This window comes from Aulonocara stuartgranti (genome assembly GCF_965226115.1).
Source record: "Aulonocara stuartgranti genome assembly, chromosome: 7".
In the NCBI taxonomy this organism is placed as follows: domain Eukaryota; kingdom Metazoa; phylum Chordata; class Actinopteri; order Cichliformes; family Cichlidae; genus Aulonocara; species Aulonocara stuartgranti.
Genome location: NC_138945.1, coordinates 53,796,781 through 53,823,357, shown reverse-complemented (window position 1 = coordinate 53,823,357; position 26,577 = coordinate 53,796,781). Strand labels below are relative to the sequence as shown.

Here is a 26,577-nt window from a genome sequence, read left to right as displayed (position 1 = left end):
TATATGTAGATCATTATATGCAATGTTCTGAATATATACAAGAGAAAAGGTTGTCTGAGGAGAAACGGAATATGTCAAGGTATGAAAAAAAGAACAGCCGAATATTCCTATGATTATTAATATTACTGTTATTTAGTGTAATTGCTATGGGCTATGGGATTGCTTTGGAGCAGGACACAGTGAAATAAAAGCTTGCTGAACTTTCTTAAGCAAAACATACAGTCAGGTCAGGGAGCTCTATCCAAGCTAGAAGCCATCAAAAATAATTCATTAATATATGGAAGTGAACACTGGGTCGAAATGCAACTCTTGCTGTTATGCTGAAAGTCGGGATTAAACTTTTTTTTACACGTGCACTCCAACTCACAATTCAACAACTGCACAAAACAGTCGTGGCCCACTTTTGTTCTTCTTGCAGACATGAGAGTCCACACTGTTGTATAATGTACTAATTACTTTGCTGTACTAAGAGAGGTGAGAATGGTTAATAGCTTCTTCTGGCAAAAGCAAAGATGCATTGGTGTGTTGCTTTCATTCTTTTGCTCTGTTTTGCTTCACTTATAGCCTCGAGGCAATCAGTGTGAGTGTTTGTGTGTGTTCGTGTGTCCGTGAGTGTTAAAATCTGTTCCAACAGATAGCTTCAGAGAAACATATTTAACAAAAAGCTTAGCACTGTGTGTAACTTTTGATGTTATAGATTGCACATGTGGATATGTATGCACGCTCATGTGTGTTTGTGTGTGTCGTATGCATGTATATATGTGCGTGTGTCTGCGTGTGTGTGCACGGGCGTGTTGCAGTCCTTTGCACTGTGGCCCTGTGGGAGTCAGACAGCTGCTGGGATGAAGATTGCTTTAATTACTGCATGCGAGGCCCCTTTTCCAAAGTGTTCCCCTGAGGAAACGGATGTCTGCAGATCTAATGGCACACTCTCTCTCATGGCATACTGTTGTGCTTTATATGCACGCACGTGTGTGTGTGTATATATAGATCGACGTTTGTATGCAAACACAGATTTTAGTCTTATCTTCATCTCTGCTACCTGTTGTTTCTTTTGTGGACTGGAGACAGACTGAAATCATTGTTAGGGGCAATGTGGAAGGTATAATTAAAAAAACCCAAAGTGAAGCAGAGAGAGAGAGCTCATACTCTCTCTTGTCTTGTTAGCTGTGATTGAAGAGGAATGGTTTCTGTGCTGTAATTATGCCGGGTGTTGTGGTGTTGTTGGTACTGCCATCTGCTCAAAGTAAGCAGGTCTGTCAGAACATAGAGTTTGTGAAATATATAGTGCACTGTTGTATAGACTGCACAGTCTGCTGCTGCATGGGAAGAACATTATTTGGGTGCTTTTGGAGCATTTGCTTAGCTCTAAGGGAGCTTCATGTGAAATAATAACAATGGTTGTATTGTTGCAGTGAGCTACTGCTTTTACACACTCTAAAAAATGTTTTAACATCCAGAAATATTTAAGTTAGAGTTTTTATTTCACCTTATAATAATTTGTCTGTGTCTTAAGCATCTAGCAGAGTAATATTGACAGACAGAATGATAGACAGCTAATCGGAGATCAAGGGTCAAAGGACTGACAGGTGATCTATCTCAGCCAGCTTCTAATTTCTCCGGGTATTCGTCAGCTCCATTGATTTGTTGTTATTCAAGTCAATCTTTGAGTCTGTTTTAACATATAATCAGTAGTTAATGAGCTCTCCTCGTCATTAAAGCTCCACATTGGCCTGTAGCCTGTGGCAGATTAACTGTAGACACTTGGCTGAGGAACATAGGGATCGATTCAGGCCAGGTAATCTCATTTTGGCCATGTAGATACAGATATATGGGGAGAAATGTGAACGATGACAGAGGACATAAATCCGACCCTTTTTTTTCCTCCCGCCAGAACCGACTAGAGCTGCAAATCTGACACAGTCCGTCCATATAATTCCAATTTTCATATATCACAAATTCCCATATAAGACAGCAACTCTTATATCTAACATATTCATGTTCTTAACCTTTCTTAAACTTTTCAAATATCACAGTTTCTCAAGTTTAACAGTAAATCTTGGACATTTTCTGGACAACCCAAGCTCCTGTTGCTGTTGACCACAGACGTGTTTCCATTATTGATATTGTCTTATTTCCCCAGGGATGGCCCATGACCCCTGTAATTATGTACATACCCCTGTGTACACAGAGGCACACATCCACACACATGTGTATGCATCAGTGCTCTGATCAATACTGCCACATATTGTCCACAACACATAAGTGCTGTACTGTCATCGCACGGTCTTATTATCAAGAGAGCGGGCGCTGTCCTACCTGCTGGGATGTTGACCACCTTAACAGTTCCAGGTGAAATAGAGCATGAAGACTGAAAAAAGGCAAGCACTTGATTTTAAATGCAGCATAATGAACCAGGGAGAGCCGGGCTGCCCCAAATGTATTTCGTGTCAAATTATTCATTCGCATTCTGCACTGCCCGTTCTGTGAATGCGCACAAGATATAACAGACACGGTCGGTCAGGAATTCATCTCCCTCGTTGTTGACGCTGGGTAAATACAGCTCATTCTTCCCCGTCTCCTCCTTTTGTCCTGAAGAAAAGGGGACATTTTACTGCTGCTTTTTCTCAAGTTTAGAAGAAGTCATTTTTTAGCAGCACATGCCTTTATCTGCACTTAAAAATCTGCAGTTTTTACAAGCGGATTTTTTTTCCTTGCCTTCCTCGCATATTTACTCCTAAACACTGTGGTTTTCCTAATCTCCCTAATTATTACTCGCTAACAGTAGTCAAGGTCAATTGCTCTTCTCCTCAAGCTGTATGCCGAGCAATAACCGCTCTTCTTCTGGCTGTATTCTGAGCCATAACTCTCAATGACCCTGTGCTAACAAGCAGGTAATTTGCCAAACAACTCCCAAATCCCTCTTCTGTGGAGCTTCATTAAATTTGCATGTTCTCCGAAAGCCTTTTTCAATTAATTAATTTAGGGGCAGTCAGAGGCATAGGGAGTAATGTGATTCCACAAAGCCAACTGCACCTTCACAGTAACGAATCAAGACTACATGTTATTTTTTATCAGAGCTCCTGATTGCCAAATGTTCTGGAAGACACCAGAATGTGGAGTTTGCCCGTCTCTTTATCTTTTTCTATTGTCCCTGATTGCGGTGTCATAACCACAGCTGGTCCTCAACATGGAAGATAAATCAACCAATTAGCGTGTATTATTTTAAGGGCTAGGTCCAAATGCACCAAATCAGTGCTAGCGACTAGAACTCTACCCCACTGAAAGTCCTCGTATTAATCATGATTACCAACAGGAATAGTGAGCCGGGAGAAAAAATGAGCTTTTAATTGGGATTTGAGGAAGAGAGGATGAGAGTGTTGACTAAAGTCGTATCTTGTAGCTATATTTAATATGTATATGGGTTCGTGTTCTTGGGTAAATCGGCTGTATTCGCACTGCGTTCATATAAATATATGTGTATGCGTGCATGTGAGAGTGGTTTAGTAGAGAGCTGTCAAGTTGGCTCCTGGGGGATACTTATGGCCGACAGCAACATGCAATCTAACATGGAAGACATGCTTGGTAATTACCCACTCCGAGCCCTTTTGGGGCTTGAGTGACAGGCTGTCCATCTGCGTACATGTTAAAACTCGTATATGGCTTCAATTGTGTGTGCCCGTTCCCGCCTTTACTCCAATGCTTCGCCATTTGACAGCAGATTGTGGACTTTGAAAGACAAGGCCATCTAACCCCCCCCCCCTCTCCTGTCTCAGTTTCCTCGAACCTTATAACCCAACCCCCTCCCCTTCCCCGTCCATTTTTCCATCTTTCTTTCTCTCTTAGATCCCAGCTTTTTCTTCATCTTCCTCAATCCCCTCCTCTCTTTCCCGTCTCAGATTTTCTCCTTCAGACTAATGAGAGGAGTGAGGATGACACTTATTCTCAGAAGATGAATGATCCCTCGGTTGAATCAGAGAAGGGAAGAGAGTGGAAAAAAAACACCAACACATTAAGGCCCTTAATTGCCCCACCCCTCAAAGAAAGTCAAATTAACATTTAGATGTGCAGTAATTGTTTTGCATGTATCAGTACTGTTCGCTGCCTGCGTGTGTGTGTGGCTACCAGAATGGAGACGGTAATGAGAGACACACCGAGGAACCACTGGAGTGTGACGGCAGGACAGAGACGGCGTCGTGCTGTGCTGATCACACACTTGTCGGCTCAGACTAAATGCCCTCTCCTGGCTGCTGCTTTAATGACATACATCTTATTAAGTCACACCAACCTCTCACATACTTTTTAAAGGAAATATCTCTCATTTCTATTGAAAATCTGCCACATTAATTGCTTTTTGTTTTGTGTTTTTTGGAGACTAAGAAAGCATTTTTGATCTTATATTACGTTACCCCCGCCCTCCACACACACATCCTCTGGCACCTAACAGAATCTGTTTAGTGTACTTGAGCAGAGAGTGTGTTTAGTAAATATTTAAGGGCCTTGTTCCTACATCCCCACCCGCTGTTCGTTACGCGCCATCTTTTATTCATAAATACCAGCCTCAAATTAGTTTTCACCGAATTCTGAAATATGACTGTAATTAAGTATGTTTTCTCCCCACTCTGCGCAAGCACAAGAGGTCTTTATTAATTAATAAGGGGGTCTATTCATTATTCATGAGCTGAGACAAACGCGTAAATGCCTCGGCACCCATAAAAGGCAAGTTTGGTGAGGTGAGAGACAAAATCCACGTTGGACTGTAGGGAAGGAAAGAGGAGTGATGAATAAGGAGAAGGAAGCGAGTCTGTGAGCCTCACGGGTGACTCAGGCAAGCACCATATTGTCTACACCCTCCTCTCCTCCTATACAGTATGTTGACTGGGTGTGGCGCAGCATACAAAAACTGCTGTAGTGCACTGTAACATCTGTACTGTACGTTGTGAAGGAGGACGCTTACAAGTACCCCTTCAAGAGACTGGATTGGTGTATGCGGGTGGTGTACATAGTTGTGTTTGAGTGTGTGGGAGGTCGCTTAAGTTTACAAGCCACATATGATGTTAGTAATTAATGCCGAAGCCTGATTAGGGCACTTTTGAAAGTTTATCTGTGCGCCCAGTGAGACAACTTTTCTCCTCTCCTTGATGGACAAGCAGTAACAGCACGAGCAGACTCACATTAGAGCTGCGATATTTCTCCCTTTTTATGTTTTCGACCTCAGTCACACCGCAGTTGTTTTTCATCCGTGTATTATGTGGGGAAAATGTAGGTTATATTGTAGAAGTGGGGAGTTACGGCTTTTACTGGCCATCTACAACTGTAGTGTTGTTGTGCAGAAGTTTCCTAACTGGACTGAGCTTCAAAGGGCTCTAAAACTTATATATTTTCCCCACAACTCATTTCAAGGTCTCTCTGAAAATTGCAGCTTTTTTTCAGACCCAGTGATCTTTGCGCCTCATTCTCCCTCCTGATTTATGAGCTTGTATTTTTTTTCACGTTTTATTATATCTGTCTTCTCCTAAGCTTTTAAATAAACAACATACCAAACGTTTTTCTTTTACTGTTTTTACTACGATTAGTACTACTACAACAGCAGCTGTGGTATTTTTTTTGTGGTTATTATTTTTTGAATGAACAAGGTTTCTGTACAGCTTGTTCAGCGTGCTCGCAGTGTCATTCTGCTGTCACAGATTACAGTGGATCTCATTCTACAGGACAGTAGAGCATGTCTCAGTATCTGTGTAAAATATCTCAGTGCACTCTGAACAATTTCACCCTCTTAGGTTTTTAAAGATTCTCCATTTTCATATGAATAAGGCATTTTATGGCCACCTGAAGGAAATTCATATTCCATTCTCTATGAATGACACGCTGCATACAGCTAGATTTACACGGACATGCAAGGAATGCAGTGTGTCAGTGCGAGGAATGATGATATTGGATATTGTATAACCCATGCTCTATTTTTACTGTAATGGTACTGTTTGGTACTGTTTGTCTGTTTGCTCAGCAATGCCTTTTCACTTGTTTATCATTTCTGTCAATATAAATATATAAATGCATCTATCTGATTTCTTTACCTTCAAAATCACACCATAATGAATATTGAATTGAATATTAGAGGAAATAAGTAAACTTTTCATCTTTTTTTTGTTTTATTTTTAAATAATGATTTTCTCTCCTTCTCTGTTTCTCCCGTCTTTCCTTTTGCTTTTTCTCAGCGCCACGGCAACATATCGAGGACAGATCCTTTTCAAAGACACGCTGGCCCAGCAGCTCTGTGAGCAAGGAGGTGAGTATCAGGGATGTTGCATGCATACCTCTCTTTGCAAACACATGCATAATGAATGCGTGGGCTCTTACAGATATATTTTCTATCTGTGCATAGTACTATATGTTACATGTGCACCAACTTATATGCATAATGCTCCTCTGTCTCACTTCCTACTACTGTCTGTCAAATTGTATGCATATATTATCAAAATATGGCAAAGCAGTTGATGCGCGATTCTTCATGACTGTGCCATTGCAGCACTTCCTGGCTTTCTTTCTGCCTAATGATGCAGCCAGAGTCAGAGATATTCGGGTGTCCTATGTTGCCAGCTTAATTTCAGCTTATGCTAAACTCAGTAACCCCCCACCCACCCCCTCTCTCTCTCTCTATGCCGGAGATTTGTGCTTTATGGCCAACACATCTTACATCCACTTTCTGTGACAGCCTTAAGTAGCTATTGACAGACAGTGCAGTCCCACTCTGCACGCTGAGTGTGTATAATTGCTTGTTTACAGGAAAGAAGCCTCCCTCCTCCTCACTCAAGAACTCCTCCTTTTGGATCAAAATTGGACTTTAATGCTGAAAGTAGAGACGTACAGTAACTGCAGTCGAGGGTGTTTTTGCTAACTGTTTCGGAGTAAGAATTTGAGCTGCATGCTGAATACTTACAGGAGAACTTGGTCTTTATTAGATTAAAAGTAATCGTTGTACTTGGTCTCCGAGGGCTCTTTATTACAAGTGCACATCCCAGTAGGGATGCAGCACATGCCAAGCAGAAAGTGTTCAAATTCATGCCTTCATGCCACTTGGAAGAGATGAGGCACAGAGCCCAGTCAGCCCAGTCAGGCCTGGAAGAGCGACAGAGAGAAAGAGCGACAAGGCTCCTCTCCTTTGTCTCCTTGCCCGAGAGCTCATCCTTTCACTCCCAGTGACACACTGCCCCAGTCTTTTCCCTCTGCACATGAAATATCTACAGCCAACAACAGTCATTTACTTGTTTAGTGCCAAGGCCCCGCGGTATCACACTAACACATAGCTACTCACAGCAGACAAGCTGAAAAGCAGAGATTTAGACGTTACAAGGCCTTGGAGGACACAAGCTGTAAATGGAAATGGACAGAAAAACCAGCAGTCAGGTAACGCACTAAATGCAATCTTCAGGGAACGTGTACAGGTACGACAGGGAGAGAGGGAACCGAGATCGGATAGAGGATGGCGAAAGCGATGAGAGGTACAGGGGAGAGGTAGTCGAGGAATTGTAGGGCTATAAATTGAAGGTGTAGCTAAGACGTTTGGTGAAGGAAGATAAAAGGACAAAGATGTTGGAGATGACGAGACGATGTTGATGAAAAGCTTGAAGGTCATATATTCCAGATTTAAGTGTTGGGCAGAGAAGGAGAGGTAATTAAATGTCATCACCAAAAATAAAGAGTAGATTTGAATGGTTGTCCGACCTTGTTGCAGGCTAATTGACAGCTAATGGGGCATCACTCATTGTGATGCTGCACTAATCCCGAAAATCTGAATTATAAATGAGAAATGAATCTGGCACGGGCAACAAAAGTCAAAAGGAGACAAGGAGAGAAATGAGGGAATAAGTGAGCTTCTGATTATTTTCTTTACATGAAATGATTGAAGCTGATTTTATACAGCTATAAATGCAGCCATATAAACTGCATTTATGTAGTGATTAGTGATTTTCTCTCAAAGTGCTTTTACACCCACATAAACACATTCATCCTTTTTTATTTTTTGTCCATACGGCTCGCTCCATTACACATACACTCAAACACCGGTGTCATTTTGGTGTTCAGTGTCTTGCCCAAGGACATTTTCTGAGCCGCGGGACACATCCTGAGCCACAACCACCCCCGCTTTCGTCTCCTTTGGGTTGTCCTAACGCCGACGAGCATCATTTTTCTCTTCACCACTGACCTAACTCACAGCCAGTCAGATTCTGTTCCCCTTTACAGACCAAAACCTGCCACTTCAAAAGAGCTGTGTACCTTTAAACACACACACACACAACTGCAAGGTTCAGACATTAAAATGAAACTTGAGAACTACTTTGACCTCACATAAACCGTGTGGTTATAGAACCAACGCTGTTTAACATACAAAGTATTATCATGCCAAAACCAAGTAAAAAAAACGCTGAGGAGACTTGGACATAAATCATGGTTACTGTCTCATTTTCCCCAACAAAATCCGAGTTACCAGCAGGTAAGACAATTGCCTCTAGAAAAAACCAGAGGTTTTTTTGCTGTTTTCAGTGGCAAAGAAAGTGCAGGGGTGTGTGTGCGTTTGTGAGCAAAGTTACTGCAAATCTCCACATTAGCATTCAAAGTGAAATAAAAGATATGGGGCCAGCTCAAGCCACTTTAGAAGTTCATATGCTTAAGACTCCAGCTTTGAAGAGCTGAAGAAATGAAAGCTATCTAAAACAGGGTTATGATCCACGGAGGAGGGGGAGGGAAGTTGAAAAAGAGAACGTAAGCATAGACGGAGCGAAGCGGAGGGCAGGCAATCAGAGCCGATCAGCTGGGGCGAAGACTTTAAGAACAAATGGACAGATTAGCTAAAGAGCTAGAAAAGAAGGTCAGAGTTTGAATTAGATGGCCAACACAGATAATTCAAATAAATTCTAATGTAAATATACGATTTAAGGATAAAGAACGGAGACGGGCGATATAAGCCTTAAACCCGAGGTGGAACGCCTGATATGCAACACTTTGCTTCTCAGTAACAGAAAGCCCCCCAAAATAGCCTGCTAAGACATAAGCAAGGACTGGATTTGTGTGGGTGTGTGTGTGTGTTTGTGTACATGTGTGTAAAATAATCTGTCTAGCAGAGTTGGGGGATGCCTGGTCCCCGACACACTGCTCCCCCCTCTGCTTACAGCTCCTTTCTGCTGTGCCAGCACACTTCTCTACCCCATCCCTTCAATCTGCCTCCAATTCATTCCTCTAACATCCCTTCCAGTTTGCTTTGATCTACACCCCATTACTTTACCCCAACAACCTGCACGGGGGGGGGAATCCCCATATTTTGTTTTTATATGTGGATTCTGAAGTCGAGACGTAATGGGAGTCTGACAAATTCTGCTGCAACCAAATGAAATGCTCAGCATGGCGGAATAGTTTGTGACACCAATCAGCACAGGCTCTTAGAGATGCTTTAAAGAATGATGTGGCAAAATTCAAATTACTCCTACAGCTTCAAATAACTGAAAGTATAAGAACAAATTGGGGGGGAGGCATCTAATGAGTGACCATAGAAAGACTTATTAGCGGCCAAGGTGGGGGATGAAGAAAGGTAGGGGAGGGCTACGAAAGGGTGCTCTCTGCTAAAGGGTGGAGTCATTGAGGGTGTTGAATAGCGCTGTAGGCCGTCCATTAGTTCTATCACCTGACAGCAGGGCCTGCAGTCCCTGCTTTCTGCACAGCATCCCCAAGTCGTCTCATTTCCAGCAAGAGAATAAATCAGATCTTTATGGGCCTGGCCAAGTGCACTGCACCCCAGATGGATTATTAAAGGGACATATAACTCAAAGAGGCCACTGCTCCCTAAGGGGTGCCTGATCACAACGCAACAGGGAAGGGACGGGTGGCCTAGCCTCTCCCACCTCCTCGCCACCCACCCAGTCTGCCAGCCAGCCTGCTTCCCTGGCTGAGTGCCATCTTGCTTGCCATTCCATATTGCTCAGTAGCACAAAAAAATGTGAGACCTTGGTTGTTGGTTTGTCTCCCTCGCTTGGCCTGCTGACTCCCTCCTGTAGCCATGTTTTCCCATATTTTCTGCTCTTATCTGTTCTTCTGAATTAAAAAAAAAAAATCTTTTTTCCAATTTTTGTTGTGTAGTTTTTGCTGGAATTACTTTCATTGCTAAACATTACCAACTGAGGGGGGATAACATGTTAAAGAATAATGCTTCTAACACACTGACAGGAACAAGAAGTCAAATAAGCCTCTCTTGTTTTATGATTTTATTCCATTTTGGTGAAGAAGCATGTGTAGCGAAGAAAAACAAAGATAACGTGGGCACCGAGGTGTGAGTCTTACTTCTTTGGTGGTTCAGACCGTAGACCTGTGATTATTGTAATAACTCCAATTAGAGCTCACTCGGCCACCCTGTTTTTGCTGAATGGACTGGAGTGGCTGCTATCTAACCTTGGAGAAGCGCCTCTTTTTAGTCACCGCAGATCAAAAACAACAGCTTCCTGCAACCTGGTGCATTAGTAATTGCAACCACCGGTTAGACGAGAGCGACATGACTTCAAATGCACTTCGCGTCATCAAGGATGTGAGTCAGTCGAAGGGGGAAAAAGCGCAAATAAGATGAGAACAAGGGAGTTTGGAAGAGTGGATGCAGTTTACAGGGTGGGGAGAAAAGAGGAGCAAGAGGAGATTAGAGCTGGAAGGCGAGGAGACGGAGGGGGAGAAGATTTAACGTGACTTGTGCCCCGCAATCTTTGTGCCAAGATGTCTGAGTCTGCCAAAGCTTATGCTCATTTAGTCCCCCATTGTAGCACCCCAACCCTGCTCATCAGCACCCATGTGCTTTGAGCACTGGTGCATTTTACTGAAATGGCACTCTTATTTGTTTCTTCTGTTTATTTGTGTGCACAAGTGTACATGTGTATTACAGAGAATATCAGAGAGGGTTGGGTCAGCTGTGGAAGGCAAAGTCATCTGTGTATGTGTGTGTGTGTGTCTCTGCATGCCTCTGTGTTTAAGCCCTGGCCAGGGAGATACAGGCATTAGCAGAGATGAGCTGCTAATAGAGGAGGCAGTAATTGAAGTCTTTAAGAAAGTGAGAGGGGATTAATCCAAGTGAAATGAGCACCACTGTCTGCTCTCGATGCGCAAAGGGTTAGGCAGGGAGAGACAGGACGGGTGCGGATGGAGGGGGGTGAGAAGGAAAGAGAGATTGTGATAGAAGAGAAGTGAGAGAGACAGCAGGAGAGTGTGATGAAGCAGGGAGAAAGAAAACTGTAAATGAGGCCTTTTTGGAAGCTTCAAGGGATTATCCACCCAAAAAAAAAAAATTCTGGGCCTTTCTCCAGCCAAATGGCCTCACTAGATAGACTGGAGGAGATTTAGAAGGGTTTGTTTAAGCACGCAAGAGAGGAGAAGACTATACAGAGCAGAATTATCCACCAACCAAGCGTTTGTGACTGTATGCCTGTTTGAGAGGATGGATTACGAGGAAATGAGTTTAAGTACGTGCTCTTTTCAGGTTGAATACGTAAGATCAGCACATGGCCGTGTAAACTGAGCACACAATCGTATGGATCATTTTTATTAGAGGTTAATAGGAATGTAAAGTAGATACAAGAAGCATGAAAGAGTCACACATGCTTGAACTGATGGCTTCTCTAAACATGTTCTGCATCAACAGAGACCGGAGGATTAGAAAAGAACAAAATAAGATGGAGAAAGGGGGGGAAACATAACCCTTTGATCTGCTTTTAATGGGCTGCATCACTAAGCTGGAGCTCTGGCCTTAGCTAAGCATCAGGGGCCACTAGAGCAGCAGCAGTGGTCACAGTCACTGAACCAGCTAGCTCTGTCACACAGGCCACTTAAACTTCTACAGTCAGCATGAAACTTTGCCACCACTGTATGAATCGTAAATCCACTTCTAAAAGCCCGGCATTTGGATCCAGTGGCGAGAAATGAGGGCAGCTAAAGAAAGTGAAAGCTGAGCTTAAAGTAAAGACGTTTCCAGAGCCATTACAATTGTAAGAACACTTTTTTTGTATAATCCCTCATCTCTCGATTCAGGTTCCGTTGTTTATAAGGGGCTTTTAGGTGGGCTTTCTCGAATGCTTGAAAGAGAGTCTTAAGTAACTCAAAGTTAAACTTTGGAACAAATCCACGCTGTGCTATCTTAGACCACCTTATCAGGTGGACAGGCTCATCCTGGATGAGAATACAGCTGGTTATGTTTCATAAGTCAGGAGTAAGGTTGTCTTAAAACCCCCCACCATCCCAGAGCAGAGTAAAATAGTGCAGCGGAATTGGTGAGATCAAAGCCTATTTGCAATTTAAAAGTAGAAATGAATCTCGCTAAGTTGCATGATAGCTTTGATCAACTTTGGAGATTTCCTTAACCTGATAAAATAAAGGCGTGCAAACGATTGCAGTTTGCACCAGTATCCTTTTTAATGCACTTCTGAGTTTATGCACAACTTTATTTGTCACTTCTTTCCTGTTTTTTATTAAAGCATGAGCACCAGTTAGTGAAACAAAGCTTCCATTAAGCTAATCTATCAAACCTTTCCTCAGTTTGATTTCTAAAGTTTTAAATCTCACTGTGTGTCTACGTATTTTGCCTCCATCTGTTTCAGCACAAAGGTCACATCAAGGCTTTGCGACTATTTTTTTAAGACCCATAGTTGATTCATTAAATCCTAACAGTCATGACTTCCCTCCATTCACCTCCCGCCTCTTCTCAGAGCTGCGTATATACCCCAGGAGAGATTGATGGTTGAGTGTTGAGTCTAGGCAGCGGCCACAGATTACAGCACACAGGGCGCCTCTGGGGAGGAAGGCGGTTAATTGCCATTGAACCATTAATCATAACAGCCCAGCCTTTCATTACTGAAAGGAATTAACATCAGTAGGCAAGAGACTGCAGCCATGGCTGACCAGGACACAGCGAAAGTTTGTTTCACTCAGAGATGATCGCTCAAGATTTGTCCATTTTCCTAGCTTCTTCTGACAAATACACACGTGTGGTCTGCGTGTTTAGTTTTGTCCATGATAAAAACTCATTAATACACCAATTCTTTAGCGCTTCAAGATCAGTAAGCTTCTGCTAGATCCAGATGCAACATGATAACAGACATGCAGGTATAGCTTAGCAACACTCACTCTGCTCTTCTCTGTCTGTTTCAGCTCCAACCGAGTCCCCACTGAGACCGAGTCTTGGTCAGTCTGCATTCCACTTCTTGCTATTGTTTTTTAAACTAAAATTGATAATGAAAAGTATCGTACAGACGGTGTCTAACAGTGAGCATGTGCTTCATGTGTGTAGTGGAGCTTCATGGAAAACATGCTGTGCTGCGTGACGACTTTGACTCCAACCTACAAGGAGAGCTAGACCCCAGCATCTGGTAGGTTAAAAGGTTATGACTCCTCTTGTAATGTTGGGGTGCAGTCACTGTCACTACTTCTGCACTGCAGTTTGTCTAACAGCTCGGCTTCTCTTCTCTCCTCTCCTCTAGGTCTGAGTGTAGCAACTGTGAGGTTGGAGAGCAATGTGGCATCCTGATGCATGGCAGAGCGGTCACTTTCTGCGAGCCCTTCGGAGAGCGCGAGCTGGTAACTGCCATGTTTTACCACATTGCAGCCGCTGTACATTTTACGGCCAATTGATCACACATCCAAAGCAACCACACAGTCGCCACAACTACACTGACAGTAAATTACACCATGCTTGCTCTAACCACAGTTGAGTCTCATGTTTAAATTTGTATATTCCATGAACACTGTGCACACGCTGCTAACGTAGGAGATGCTTGATTGCGGTGAAGGAAGGGAAATTTACCTGACCTGGTTTTTCTCTATGGGACTTAATTTCTGTGGGGATTAATTCAGGAGTAAGCAAGTACCAGATTTTGCAGTTTGTTTAACGTGTAAGTAAGAGCAACAGCATTTGTTAACATTTGTTAAGCATATGTTAACTGATAGTTAGATGAAATCAATTCAAATATGTTTTCTCAGTTTTTACCTCAGACAAAAACAACTAAAAGTGAACACTTCCAAATAAAACAGTCTCGTACATGCCTCTTGAAGCATCCTTAAGATGTGCAGGAACAGAAGTACAAAGTAGTTTTGGTGTATTTCATGATTTCTTTGTTCAAATTAAATTTTTGATGTCAACACGCCACAAACATCCTCTTTAAATCCCTTTTAAAAGGCTGCTTACTACGACTGCTTGCTTCTAGTTATCTACCAGCAACCTGTTCAGGATGCTGAAGCACCTGTTTGGCATTTATCCTTTTGCTAAAACTTCTCTTGCAAACTGCAGCACAGCAACTGTTATACTCTGAACACACTATTGTACAGCAGAAAACAGCAGATGCGTTGGGACACAACAATCGTTTCCATGCTCTCTTCCTATCTTTATAAACTCGATTTCAGACTGTTTATTCAGTTGTAGGAGATTAAAGCCAGGCTTCAGCATAGAAGTATTTAGTGGCTCGTGATGCTATTTACTTCTCTGATAAGCATTTGCTTTGTTTGTCACTCTTCCAAAATTTTTGATGCCGCTGCCTGGCAGCTCTTCTGTCAAGCGCAACAAGCGTGCGCAACCAGAAACACAGAAACATTTACACACAGTGACAAATAAAACAACATCAATAATGGCAGCATACATTCATGCACACTCAAACAGACGTTTAAAAGATAAAGTGGTTTAAGGTCTCAAATGACACCAGTGTGATTACTCTTAAACTGCTAATCCAGCACAAAAGATTAAAGAATTCTATAATATATTTACAAAGCATAACTTAATGTAACTATTTATCCGCAATATCCTAAATTGCCTTGTGTATCCTCCCCAGACTACTGCACCTCTGAACACCAGCACTGCCTCAGTCCTGCAGTTTGCCCAGGGTGAGTATTAAATCTCCACATTGTAGACAATAACTACATTCAGACAGCTTATGTGTGGGATATTTATTTTAACCTTGGTAGCCCTGTGTTAACCAGTCAGTGCAAGGATCCCAATGGCATCCTCAGGAAACAAGCATCTTTTCCACTGTTAGATGTCAGGAAGCCAGCCTGTACAAACTGTATTCGACCCCCTCCCCTCTCCCCCGTCACAATAATGAATGATTTACAATATTCTGGAAAGACACCCAGAAGGCCATGGCAGAGTTTTTAGAGGTGCTGTATTTTTCATGTCCATTACATGCATCCGCCAGTTCTCATGGGAACGTGACTAGGAGGAAATAAGAGTACATAATGTAGAGCATTCTGTCTGGCTGCACTCTTGCTTGAAGGTCCTCAGTATGAATTTGTGTTGCGTATTGAACAGTTCAGTAGAGCAGTACTGTGAAGTGGCAGCGGGTTAATGCATGGCTGTATTCAGCGGGGATGTAACAGCACGGCGCAACATTTTGGAGGCATGGACAATACACACCGTCGGTAAAGTGGGAGGAGGGGGAGAGGAGAGCAAAGGTAGGGATGCTGTGGGGGTTACCTGTCTCCCTCCATTAGTAGCCTTTGACCCTCCCTAATCCCGCAGCACCCGCACGACACCATATTTTAAAGCGGTCCAATCCCTCTCTGACTCTGCAAATAGAAATGCGCAGCAATAATGACACACACATACACGCACGCACACAGATGAACAGTTTCTGGCTGGAGTTAGTACTGTCGTCATTCTGTGACTTCTCCAGTCATTTCTGCCCAGCCCCGTCATTCAGCTTCCTGATGTCACTGAGCCCTGTTAAGCTGCTGATCAGTTAGTTCCACCATGACATCATTTAGACATTATTTTCCATTAATGGAGGCGATGTGGGAGCAATCACTGGAAAGACAGCCATTGCGCATTGTGCAGCCTCACATGCAAAAGCTCATTGGCTGGCTGGAAACAGCTCAGCTGATGAAAAATAATAGCTAAACGGCACATTTTGGAGCTTCACCCTCAACACGAGTGTTGACGATCATATACGTGTGTCCTCTGCTGATGTTTCGTTCCTCAGGCTCAGGCTCCTGCCGCTTCAGTTACTCAGACCCCAGCATCACTGTGTCGTACAGCCTCAGTGGCAACACCAACGCCTCAGATGACTGGATCACACTGGAGAAGATCAGGTATTTTTCCTCCTTTTCTTCCTTGTTCCTCATCCCATCCCACAGTCCTTCCATCTGTTACAAACACCCGCCCTCTTTTTTTTCCCTTGTTCACACCTCCCCCTCTTAATTTGTCATCCCTCTCCTGTTTGCCTCGATGATCCACCTGTTTTTTAATCCCTCTCTCTCCCCGCCTCTCTCTGTTTTGTCAGCTTTCAAACATAAGCATAATGTAATAATAGACTTCTTAATACAGTATTTAGCAGCACTAAGTGGATGTTTTGCTTTCACGTAAACACTTCAACTCATTCTGAAAGCTTCTTTTTAAAGCTGCTGTGTCTCTCCTTATTTGGTTATTTCAGCTACTTTGAAACGATTGATGATTGTTATTTACTGTGTAAATATTGAACATCATTTCAAAACCACGACTTCCACATTTAGAAAGTCACCTGTTTTTCTATATTTTATTTTCCTCCAGAGCTCCTACCAACAGCAGCACCATCATCCACCTGCTTCCACTTCCACACTCCGCCAGAGCCAATGGAGTTCGTCTCCGCTGGTCTCAGGAGGCCCCCCAAGGCCCTGAAGGCTATGAGTCCTGCTGGGGGATGGACAATGTGCTTCTGGTCAACGCCGCCCACAGGACCCCCCTGATGGAGGAAAACTTGGATCCTCCAGACACCGCCAACTGGCTCTTCTTCCCTGGAGCTACTGTCAAGGTACACCAGTCAATCAATGCACACTCAAGGATTTTGTTTCCCAGTCATTTGCTTAGAAATGTGGTCAAATGCTCAGATAGATTAAGGTTATCTTAAATATATTAAGCAAGAAACTACAACAACTCCAGTATGAAAGCAATAAATACATGTAATCATGTGGTTGTATAAGTGGCACAGCGTCCTATTTCTCATCTGTATTCTTATTTTCCAGCATGCCTGTCAGTCAGAAGGCAATGCCATGTATTTCCATGGTGGTGAGGAAACTGGACATAGCTTTGCCACCACCAGGGACATTGATCTGCACCGTGAGGAGGGACGGAGCTACTGGGAGGAAGACTTTGAGAGCCCACCGTTAAAGTAAGTCAAAGTAGCGAGTCATTTGATTTATACCTACCTTAAGAAGGAGTTTGATCCACTCCAATAAAGCTGAAACAGTAAACTGAACTTGGCTTCCAGACTAGACTGTGTCATTAAAGGATTAAAAATGTCCATTCCCCCTTTACTGAGTTATTTGATTTATATTTATCTTAATTTGGCATCTTTTTTTCTCCTGTTGTTTCTTTCAAAGGTAGAGAAACAAAGTGCTTTACATACAGCAACACAATCAAGGAAATGTCAAGTCAAGATGAATGAATAAATAAAGATTTTTAAAAGCTTTTTTAAAGGATACTGAGAGAGACTTTACTGACAGGGAGTTTCATCCACCGCAATAAAGCTGAAGCAGTAAACTGAACTTGGCTTCGAGACCAGAGTCTTCTCTGTCATTAAAGGATTAAACTACAACGGAGCCAAACCACGAAGGGCTGAAAGAGAGTCAACAGAATCATAAATGGCTATCTTATGCACGATGTGATTGGATCAGAGGGACGGGATATTACCAGATAGATATTACTGTGTCTATGTATACACATAAATGCACTGACACCTGTCACTTGTCATATGTCAAGCGATTAAACATGCAGCGTGTCGCACAAGATCAAGTCAAGCATGGGGGCCGACACAGGTGAACGCCGTGCCTCTGACTGCTACAGAGATGGCAGTCCATCTGTTCAGAGTAACACACACACACACGCCGGACAGCAGAGAGCACTGTCTGAAGCGCTGCAAGAGGAAGAGAGATGAAAGGAGAGAGATGATAGATGGCGTTACTGCCAGGGAGTGATTAACAAGCTCCATGCACCGTGTCTGTCAGCATGTTTTTCCATTAATGAGAAGGACTGCAAACAGGAGTTTGCTTCTACAACCGCCCCGCACCTTCACGCCTCCTTGCTGCATGCCAACATGCTGCACTGCGTGCTAGCTCTCACCCATCAGGCGTCAGGCACTGAAACATGTGTGAAGTAGGCAGGGAGATTTTTTTCTTTTTTTCTTTATTCATTTTATTTTTTCACGTTGAAGGTACACTCCGCTCTGCCAAGTGTCATTTAACTTAACACTGGCAGTGACAAAGACACAGAAAGTAGGGAGTGACAGAGGGAAAGGGGAGAGGAGATAGCAGCCGGCTTCTGTCAGAACTAATGAGAGTCCTCTCTCTACTGTGCAGAAATATGTTTGTGCACGCATGTGTCAGTGCGTCCTGCATGCCTCTACCAAGTGGCTTAAGCCATATTTCTGACACCGTGTGTTTGTTTAGTAGTTGTAACTCTTTCCTGATTTCAGCAAAACTCCAGAGGGAGATGCAGGACTTTTTAAAATTATTCACAAATTTTAGTCACTGCTTATTTTTCCTTAATAACTCTACTGCATAATGGTTAACACAGTTCAAGACGAGGAGGAGACACAAATCCCTGCGAGTCAGCAGAGGGTTGTGTCAGGAGGGGCATCCAGTGCCAAATCAAACATCTAAGCCCTTTGAGAGAAATAGAGCTGCCTTTTTGATGTAAACCTTTTGTGTTTAGATCAGTCTTTTTCTTACAAACCCTTCACTCCTTGTTGTTTTTCACTCAGCTGGGACATAGAGGGTGCCGTCTATGGGACCCAGTGTGGAGAGATTGAGTCGGGCTCAGCGCTAGTGTTTGACAGAGAGGGCCGGAGGCGAGTGTGCACCCCCTACCTCGACACCACGTCTTACGGAAACCTCCGCTTCTACTTTACCATGGGTATGGAAATCCTCCATCTGTATACTCTCTGTCTAGCTGTAAGTAAAACTGAGTCAGTTTTTATTTATGTAGCACCTTTCAAGATAAATACCGCAAAGTGCTTCACAAGAAGAACATCAAAACAGAAGCTTAAGCATCAAAACAAAAGTTACCCAGAAGCAAGTTTAAAAAGAGGAGTTTGTAGCTGCTTTTTAAAAGAGATCACAGAGTCCACAGAACTCAGGCTCAGAGGAAGAGAGCTCCAGAGTCTGTAGTTGCAGTTAATAAACCACGGTGTGCAAGTGTTTTGGCATGTCTATAAGCATAATAGGGCATGTTTGTGTGTAGGTGGTGTGGACTGTGAGCCGGGAGAATCCCATGAACACGACGTGATTCTGTTTGGACGGTCTGAAGGAAGGAGGGAGCGTGTGGTGCTCGACACCCTTCCGTACTCTTCTTACAGGGTGAGATACACCAAAAACGGGGCATGCATAAACTTTGTTAGCCTGAAGCGCTCTGTCCGATTGAATAGCATTAGATTAACAGCTGTGAGGCATTTTGATAAGCGATTATCATTTTTAAAGTAAATATGTTGTTTACTTGTTTCAGCTTCCCATCTACAGGATTTGCTGCCTGCGAGTCGTACAAAAAGTGACTATTTTTGTACCAAACTGCTTGACCAAAACAAGCAGTTTGATAGTTAGAAGTGGCCTTTTCTGACTTTTTTTAGACCAAGCAGTTAATCGACTGACTAAATAATTAGCAGATGAATCAAACGTAGAAACAGTCACAGTCACCGCCCTAATTTGAGCCTCCCCTGTGCTCTGCTCTCTTCACTGTATCCGCTATCTTTCTTCTCGCAGACTCCTGCAGTGGTATCTGTGGCCTTGCCGACTGAGCTGCAAACACCAGTCACCCAGTTCTGCTTGGAGCAGCGGTCACATGGCGGTGCCAACCGTCACGTGTGGGCCGTGGACTTCATGCAGCTGCTCCCCGTGCTGCCTGGCACCCACACACATGTTGCTCAGTTCTCCATCAACCTGGGCTGTGGCTCCTACCAGCCTGCCAACAGGTGTGACTCATTGTAAACTAGGCCAGGCGTATTGTGAATGTGAACATCTCCATTATTTTCAGTCAAATACATGAAATTTTGCAGCAACAAAGGAGTCTCACACATGCCAGGTCACTCAGTTATTTCCATGATGCATACATCAAACTAAAAGTTCTGTTTATTTAAATCAAACTGCAGCCCTCAGATGTATTTAAATGTGGAGTGAGGGATGGTGGACTTAACACCACGCACACTTACTTAGTTTTTACCTAATTTAAGTTAAGAGAAGCAATTTAGGTCACTAAGATGTCCTCTGATCCTTTTTATTTTAGTGTCAGTCTGGAATTTTCCACCAACCACGGTCGTTCCTGGTCTCTGCTCCATACTGAGTGTCTGCCAGAGCTCTGTGCAGGACCCCATCTACCTCACAGCACTATATACTCCTCCGACAACTACAGCGGGTATAAATCAGTGTGCATATCTCCATGTGTGCATCCTTGGGGGGGGGGGGGGTTCCTGTATTTCTTTCATCCTACTATTATTTGTCTGCACAGGTGGACCAGAATCTCTATTCCTCTGCCCAATGCCGCCCTGACAGAGACAACCCGGTTTCGCTGGAAGCAGTCTGGCTCGGGAGCCGGCAACATGTGGGCTATAGACAATGGTATGAGCTGCACATAACGGCCAGATTTTTCTTATCACATTCCATTGAAGTATATATATATAGATTGTGTGCATGTGCCAATAGGGCATGATGGAAATATTAATTGTGCAAATAATGTAACTCAACAATAAGCAATATAAATCAACATAATCAGAGCTGCTGTGCAAACTGTGCTGATATATGAAGTGCTGATGAAAATTACTCAGGATACCCTGCGATATATTTGGTGTCTGCACAAGTGTCATGAATAACCTTTATTTTAATTGTCCTTGTTCAGATGTGATATATCTTAGTGACCACACATTTGTGGTTTATGCTAACACCATTATACATGATGTGATTAGAGTATCTATTCATTTAGTATAGCAGATATTTATATATTTAATTGAATACACACATAAAAAGTTTACTCAAACTGCTACTGCAAACAAGTCCCATTACTTGGCAGCCACCTTGATTACGCCTCTGGGAAGTTACTTGGCTCTTTGGGGGACAGGGGGAGGACAACATGTCATCTGTAACTTTACAGAAATCTCAGATGGATTTCCATCTGAGATTCTTTGACGATTAATTACAATTAATTTGTTTCTCTTCAGTGTATTTCGGTCCAGCTTGCCTTCGTTTTTGCTCTGGAAGAGGACATTGTTCCCGCACCGGCTGCAAGTAAGGATCCACTTTTTATTAAACCAAATAAATCCAGAACGAGCCTGCTCATCCACATAATGCCTTACAGCACCATTAACCATTCAAAATTAATCAGATCGTCCATGTTATGTTTATGACTTATTAACGAATTTTCATTATTTCTGTCTTTTGTTCTCATTGTTATCGTTCACTCTTTTTTAAATATCTTGTGTATTGTCCCCTGTCTTTTTCTTTCTTTTCCCAGATGTGATCCGGGTTTCAGCGGTCCAGCTTGTGAGCTTGCTTCCCAGACTTTTCCAGCTTTTCTTTCTGAGGGTTTCTCCAGCCCACGCCTCTCCTCCTACCATACCTTCTCCTCACTTCGTGGGGCTGAGGTCAGCTTTGGCTGCGGTGTGCTTGCCAGCGGAAAGGCTCTGGTTTTCAACAGGGACAGCAGGAGACACTTGGTCACGGCTCCACTAGACAGTTCCCAAGCCAGGTAATTGTAGTACTTATATACAGCAGAGCAGAATGGAAATGCACTGCATATAGAAACATGAGCAGAGAAATCAGGGAGCACAAGTTTTGCCAGATTACTTTGGAAAACTGTGGCTTGTCTTCAGCAGGTGTGTGTACCTGTGATTGATACTGCAAATGTTCCAGGCAGCCATCTATTCTCCCTCCTCCTCTGCCCACCCCTCATTCCCTCATACTCTGTATTCCTGCGCTCCGAGATGGATTGTGATCATGGGGAGGACTGCAGATGAGAGTGGAGATGAAAATATGAGAGAGAATGATAGAGAGCGAACGATGGATTTAGATATGGCATCTGTGTTAGATTGATTATGCCTGTTGCGGCTCTGAGTGTGCCACCTGATGGCCATATTTAATGCCAGTTTCCTGGCTGATTGAGTGAACAGCTGCCTGGAAGAGGAAACTGCACTGCTAATGAAAGCACAGCTCAACCAGCAACAGAGAGCGGGGGGATGACTGGCAGCTCAAGACAGATGATGGAAATTATAATAAATTTTACATTAGTATAGATGAGGATATGTCTGCCAAAACACAAATAAACATAAGATGACAGAAACTCGCTCTGTATTGGGACTATTTACAGTTTACATGAATACATGGGTGTAAACTGTGACTCTCATTCACACTCTTGCTGAGTGTTTTTTTTTACCTGTCTCATTAAGTTTTCTCTTCATTCATTGAATCATCCCATCCATCATCCACCTCGCTCCCACCTCCTCACTCTACGAGTGTCTATTTATCTGCCTTTTTAACCAACTCTCTCTGCTCTTTGAACACACTCTTTGTGACCTAGGTTTCCTTTTTCTCTAATTTTTCAGTGTGCCCTCTTCTCTCTTTCTGTCATTTCCTTTTTGTACACTTGTTCTGTGCCGTTCACCGTGCTCCTTAACCAGTTGACCCTACTTGTTCTCGCTGTCATCTTTGATTCCCTGCAGGTATCTGCAGTTCACTCTTCGGCTGGGCAGTCGGAGCATCCTGAGCTCATGTCCTGCTCCAGACCAGCCAGGGGAGGGCGTCCTGCTGCATTACTCCTCAGACAACGGCATCACCTGGACCTTGCTGCAGCACTATGCATATCAGGGCTTCCATGAGCCAAGGTACTTCCTATATTTAAATCTTTTATTTTCTCATGAGTGTGTGTCTCTTTGTGCGAATGGTTTCAGTGACTCCATTAACACACGTATGTGCTGTCAATTTTGTGCTGGAGGTGTTTGCTGCTGGGACCCATTGAGACAGTTAGTGGCATCTTTGTGTGTAATGAAGAGTGGACAGGGTGGGCTGGGTTTCAGCTGTGTTCAGCTTATGTCACACAGCTCTTCATCTCCACTAGAGAGGTCAACAGAGGACAGTGATTCAGCAACTACCTAATGCCAGATATAAGTACTGTAACAACATACTTCTATCAGGGATAGCATTATATATTCGATTACAGATGCTTGATTGGATTTAGATCTCGGGAATTTGAAGGCCAAGTCAACACATCAAAGTCACTGTTGTGCTCTTCAAACCAAACGAAACAAACTGATGCTTCTAACACATGCAATTTGAGGACAAAACGTTCACTTGCTCCCTAATATATCCCACCCACTAACATGCGCCATGATGACGAGATAATCATGGTTTTTCACTTCACCTGTGAGTGGTCATAATGTTATGCCTGATCGGTGTATATGCTTGCATAAGATATCATGATATACTAATGATTGTTGAGAAAGAAAACATAGCAGCAGCATAACATCTGTATTTAAAAATCAAGGTTAGAAATAGAAATCCTGCCCATGCATTTTGTCCAAATGTACAAACAGCAGATGTGATTGTGTGGTCTCAAAATCCAAGTCAGACCTGAGTCACAGTTCAGTCAGCCTGTATGATTAATATCAGCTGACCAGCTTAGCTTTATGGACACTATATCCACATATGTATCACTTTACACTTGCTCGTTTGTGCCTGCGTACTGTTTATGTGAACTAACATCAGCAATGTTCAGTTTAGGGGTTTTTTTCTTGCTAAAGAATGAACACGTACAGAAGTGTGAACATGACAAACAGTAATATATTATTTAATTCTGTGACAGTAGTTATTAATTATCCTTCAGATCATTAATTCTAAATCATGCCTGAGTTGTTTTTTTTCTGCTATCTCAGCTTTTAACAAGCTATAGGTAGTCGCGTTGCAAACACGCACATCTATTAACCGTTTCCCTTCCTTCATCAGGATTGTGTCTGTCGAACTCCCATCCGGCGCTCGCAAATTCGGCGTGCAGTTCCGCTGGTGGCAGCCGTACCACTCGGGCCGTGGCCACGACGTGTGGGCCCTGGATGAAATCAGCATGACTTCTGTGCTGTTCAACACCATAAGTCTTGACTTCAGCAACGTGCTGGACGTCACCCAGAGTCTTGGTTTCTATCTCGGCCATGTCCAGCCGTACTGTCAGCATGACTGGACCCTCAGGTGCATAATGCTCTTTTGCATTAATACATTAGTCTTTGCTTGGTATTTGAAGAGATTAATTTCCACTCGGTTCAAAAATGTCTGAATACCTTAATTACACTTCACAATGGTCATTTATAACTCTGGTGGTATAAAAATAATTTACTCTTTAAATTTTGTCAAGATTCTCTTTATTTCTACAAACAGTATTATAGCATTAGAGCATATATATGGTTTGTATAAGGATTTCTTTTCTCCGTGTCATACTCTAGTTTCTCTGGTGAGCCCAGTCCTGGCTCCAGTATCCGCTATGTGGAAACTCAATCAATGCAGATCGGAGCCTCCTACAGTCTCCAGTTTTCACTGGTCATGGGGTGTGGCCGCGAGCCCTCCCCTCACATTGACACTCAAGTGCGACTGGAGTTCTCCACCAATCATGGTCTCACCTGGCACCTGGTGAAAGAGGTAAGGAGACTGAAGCACAGTCACCTTTATTTCCCCATGTATTAACAGTGGCTTTTGCTATCACAGGCCGGTGCACATGCAGTATCTGTTTGTGACTAAAACTTGAGATAGTCATCCCAGAGAAAGACACGGAAGCATCATTTATTCATGATCATGAATATTGATCTACTCATTACAGTCCTGGTAATAATATGTAAATAATGTCTTTAAATGCGGTACTTTGTCTCAGATGAGAAATTATCACAATTACTTTTAATCATCCCACTATCACCAAATACACGGCAATACTTGAATCAGCAAGCAGATTATCTTCCTATGATTCAACAAAGATTTTCAGTGATCATAACTGGCTCATAAATATTCATAAAGCACCAAAGTATCTGCCAAGACTTTTATTGCTTTTGGAATTGAATAGAGCATAATGAGCCCTCTATCAGTGAATTTTCTCTAATTCTCCCATGTGCATGAAAATGCAGTCGTTTGGCAAGTGCACAATGTAACTCAGTGAATGTCCTGTACAGTTAATCCTTTGCTTGTGTTCAAGGTCAGAGATACTCTAATCCTCCATTAGCCTTTTATATTTATATATTGTGTGAATGATGAAGCTTTGGGCTGTAACTGCAGCTGTTTTTGAAGAATTTTACTACGAAGCGCAGTCCGCAATGGAAAAATTCCTTCTCTGTAATTGCTGTTAGTCAGTGCTCCCCCCCGTCGGCTGTATGAGTAAAAATGTGTAGTAAGAAGCTGCTCATTTCTTTTGCACAGGCCTGTCTACCTGGCATGCCAAGCTGCTCTGAGTTTACAGCACCCAGTGTCTACCACCCATCAGAGTTCAAAGACTGGAGACGCATAACCCTTTCTCTGCCTCAGAAGACATGGTAAGGATCACATAGAAGAACATTTTTACAAATTGCCCTTTGGGGAAAAAAATTCTCTGATGATAATTTCATGCTTTCTTTGCATTTCATAAGCATGCAGTGCCATGAATGCAGTCAGAACCATAACATACAGCAGAAAATCAGAATACTGCAAAGCGCCCATACTTATTACCCTTAATGCTTTTCCATGTAGACATGGACATGCATCTGCAGCTGTGCACGTCTATAATGTTGTATAAAGACAGAAAAAGAAAGCAACACATGAGGATTTGTTAAAACCCATGTATAGCAATTAATACGACAATTCATTTTACAGCATTGCAAACAGAACACTTCTTCACGCCCTCAACATTAACACAAATGTGTTTTCTCAATTGTTTGTTGTAGCCACCAAAAATTGGCTTATGAGTCATTTTTATCTGGAATGCAGTCAACAAGAAAACAAAAGTTAGCATGGCTGTCCTTCTCCAGCTTAATTGCAGAGCTGTGCAGACATGAAGCGATTCTACAGGCGTGATCAAGCTCTTTGTGTTTACTAATTATAGTGATGTAGCCGAAGCCTCAAAAGCTTGTGTTGTCAAGAGGGGTGTGCGCTTAAATACAGCCAGTTCCTAGCAGATAATTTTAACTGACGTGAGGTGGACAGTGTTGGCACACTTTTTCAGTCTGGTTCAATACTTTTTGTCTGGTAAAAAATGAAATCATCCCAAACAAGTTATCTAATGATATGGGGGAGTTCTCCGTCATTTGCTTCACACCGTACAGTACCAGTGTTAACTCTATAAACTGGTGTTGACTGCCTAGTGTAATATGTACTATACAAAGACTGCAATTTCATTGCATTAGGCTTGGAAGACATATTTGATAAAGAACCGCTCGGTTTAATATGAATTCAAGCAAGTCCCATAGTGAATCAGTCACCCAGTACCGAATAAGAGAAATAAATATATTGTTAAAGCCTTAGCTCACACATATATCACCTCAAGTAATCACGTAAACCTTCCACACCGAGCACTGTGACCTCCACCTCCATTTCATTCTGCTTCCCAGCTCCTAA

The 26,577-nt window shown here is 42.8% G+C and overlaps 1 protein-coding gene across 5 annotated transcripts in view; it reads left to right on the top strand.

Annotated features, from left to right (window-relative positions):
- Positions 1-26,577, top strand: part of reln (reelin) — a 138,469-nt gene that overhangs the window by 86,942 nt on the left and 24,950 nt on the right. For all 5 annotated transcript variants that reach the window (XM_082538977.1, XM_082538975.1, XM_082538974.1 and 2 more), the window contains 19 exons: positions 6,219-6,289; positions 13,174-13,206; positions 13,313-13,391; positions 13,503-13,599; positions 14,844-14,895; positions 15,990-16,098; positions 16,556-16,796; positions 17,008-17,153; positions 18,744-18,895; positions 19,223-19,338; positions 19,738-19,946; positions 20,258-20,386; positions 20,480-20,589; positions 21,186-21,252; positions 21,479-21,712; positions 22,683-22,844; positions 23,962-24,198; positions 24,450-24,642; positions 25,408-25,520. In XM_082538977.1, the coding sequence (XP_082395103.1) occupies positions 6,219-6,289; positions 13,174-13,206; positions 13,313-13,391; positions 13,503-13,599; positions 14,844-14,895; positions 15,990-16,098; positions 16,556-16,796; positions 17,008-17,153; positions 18,744-18,895; positions 19,223-19,338; positions 19,738-19,946; positions 20,258-20,386; positions 20,480-20,589; positions 21,186-21,252; positions 21,479-21,712; positions 22,683-22,844; positions 23,962-24,198; positions 24,450-24,642; positions 25,408-25,520 (2,550 nt within the window). The remainder of the gene's footprint in view (positions 1-6,218; positions 6,290-13,173; positions 13,207-13,312; positions 13,392-13,502; positions 13,600-14,843; positions 14,896-15,989; positions 16,099-16,555; positions 16,797-17,007; positions 17,154-18,743; positions 18,896-19,222; positions 19,339-19,737; positions 19,947-20,257; positions 20,387-20,479; positions 20,590-21,185; positions 21,253-21,478; positions 21,713-22,682; positions 22,845-23,961; positions 24,199-24,449; positions 24,643-25,407; positions 25,521-26,577) is intronic.